A 1,917-nucleotide genomic window follows, 5' to 3' on the forward strand; every position below is an offset into this window, starting at 1 on the left:
CTCAGTAACAAATGCCGGGAAGGAAATGCCAAAGATGAAAAGTCTTAATTTCTGTAAGGCAGGCCAAGTGCAGCAATCTAAAGTAACTAAACGTTTGTTATGCCATCTTTGTGTAAACAAAACTGACAAAACTAAATTACTATAGACAGTGTATGCTCTCAACACAAGAGGGTTTGTAAGCATTAATCTTTTTTCATAGAAATGCACTCTTATTAGTTACTGCGGTAGATAGGTAAAGATTCGCCCAAAAGAATGATTTTTAGTAATTACAGGTTTTATATATGGTGACTGTGGTATTAGAACCCAAACACTGTTACCGTTGAGACGAACTGAAGATAAAAGCTGAGGAAAAATAATGTCTGTGAGCTTAACATGTGTTATTGTTGATGGCGAAAACGTGGACCATAAACAAGGGTTTTAATAAATATCCCATCTTATTCTGCAACATGTACCGGCTTGATATTTTATCTACGTAGTTCTTTTAACATTGTTAACAAATAAAATAACCTTATAGACTAAATAACGTATTATGCATGGGTACTTACCACGAAAAAATACCAGGATCCCTATTTTGGATCTTTCCCTACACCTCCCTCGTGTTGGCTGCGCATTCGAAACTATTTTGTCTTGTGAGTTATTTCTCATTAATTTCTTCTTGGTATTTTGTATCATATCATTTCTCAAGTGATATTAGTGAATATTTTTGCTTTTATTTCTTTGTTTTGATTAGATAATAAAAGATTTATAAAAATTAAATGCATGTTTCGTCAACAATGAACTTCCATGTTTATTTTATCGAGATACGCATATGAGTATAACGACTATGTCACCCTATTAAAATATAAAATTATGTATCAAATAAAATTAAATACTCGATAAATATATATTAAGGTTCACAGCGAGCTTGAGTATTGATTATACCATTGTTCCCCTGCTGAAATGTAAATTCACGGATTGGGGGAAAAGAGGAAAGACGGCAAATTTCTGGCTCAAAAAAACTATTCCATCGCGTATGACTTATCATACTAAAAAATACCGTATTGGACGACTGCACGCATCGGAAGACATAATGAATAATTGTCGCCAATTGATCAACAGTCAATTATTCTAAATTTTAAAAGCCCCCTCCCCTGTGTGAAGGGGAAATGGCACAGGCTACGCGGGGATATTCCCTCCAAATATCCCTAAAATTCTTCGAGAACTCCCCTAGCCAGTGCGGCTGACAGGGGAGTCTCGCGAGAAGTCCCTGGCAGACGCGCAGACGACACAGCCAAGCCATGACTCTCCTCACTCGCATTCTCCCCCTCACGCGAACCCCTTTCTTCGTCGCCAGAGCCATGTCCTCCTCGGGATACCTGATCAACGAGCCCAAGTACGCCTTCTTGAAGGACCTGGGACTCGAGGAGAGCAACAAGGGAGTCTTCAATGGGAAATGGTTTGCTAATGGAGAGGTAAGAAGCTTTTAAATTAATAAATGTGGACTGAATATTGCGTCGGTTTGTCGGGGTCGCTCTGCTTGACGTAATTGGGGGAGGGGAGAGGCCGGTTGATGGTAAACTCTACTATGTTATTATGATGCGTCTTTTTGTCGCATTTTGTTCTTCGGAATCTTTTAATAACAGATACGATATGTTAAAGACTGTACTTTGAAGTGGACAGGAATATTGATATTGATAACGTATCAGCAACAGAAACAAGTTAAAGAACAGAGGTTATTGGGGTCTTAGGCTTATCGCAATACAACTAACTTTATTATGTGAATTGGCATCGTCGAGTTAAAAAACGCACAGTGTCAAGGTTTAAGAAGGTTTAAAAATAGCTCGTGTGACGCTGCCATTGCCGCCACGAGGGACAAAAAAAAAAAAAACGCAGTACAATGACATGTCACTGAAACACACTTTAGAAAACCAGCGAAAT

The 1,917-nt window shown here is 38.4% G+C and overlaps 2 protein-coding genes across 2 annotated transcripts in view; one reads left to right on the plus strand and one right to left on the minus strand.

Annotated features, from left to right (window-relative positions):
- The window catches only part of LOC119581903 (nucleolar GTP-binding protein 1-like), a gene marked incomplete in the record, with an annotated part of 7,822 nt that extends 7,133 nt beyond the window's left edge, over positions 1–689 (minus strand). The window contains 1 exon segment of the mRNA XM_037930067.1: positions 546–689.
- A 545-nt stretch (positions 690–1,234) lies between these two features.
- LOC119581904 (alpha-aminoadipic semialdehyde dehydrogenase-like) overlaps positions 1,235–1,917 on the plus strand; it is a 20,809-nt gene continuing 20,126 nt past the window's right edge. Inside the window, exon 1 of the mRNA XM_037930068.1 lies at positions 1,235–1,451. Within this exon, the coding sequence (XP_037785996.1) occupies positions 1,278–1,451 (174 nt within the window). The 5' untranslated portion in view covers positions 1,235–1,277. The remainder of the gene's footprint in view (positions 1,452–1,917) is intronic.

Source organism: Penaeus monodon, chromosome 15 (genome assembly GCF_015228065.2).
Source record: "Penaeus monodon isolate SGIC_2016 chromosome 15, NSTDA_Pmon_1, whole genome shotgun sequence".
Classification (NCBI taxonomy): Eukaryota; Metazoa; Arthropoda; class Malacostraca; order Decapoda; family Penaeidae; genus Penaeus; species Penaeus monodon.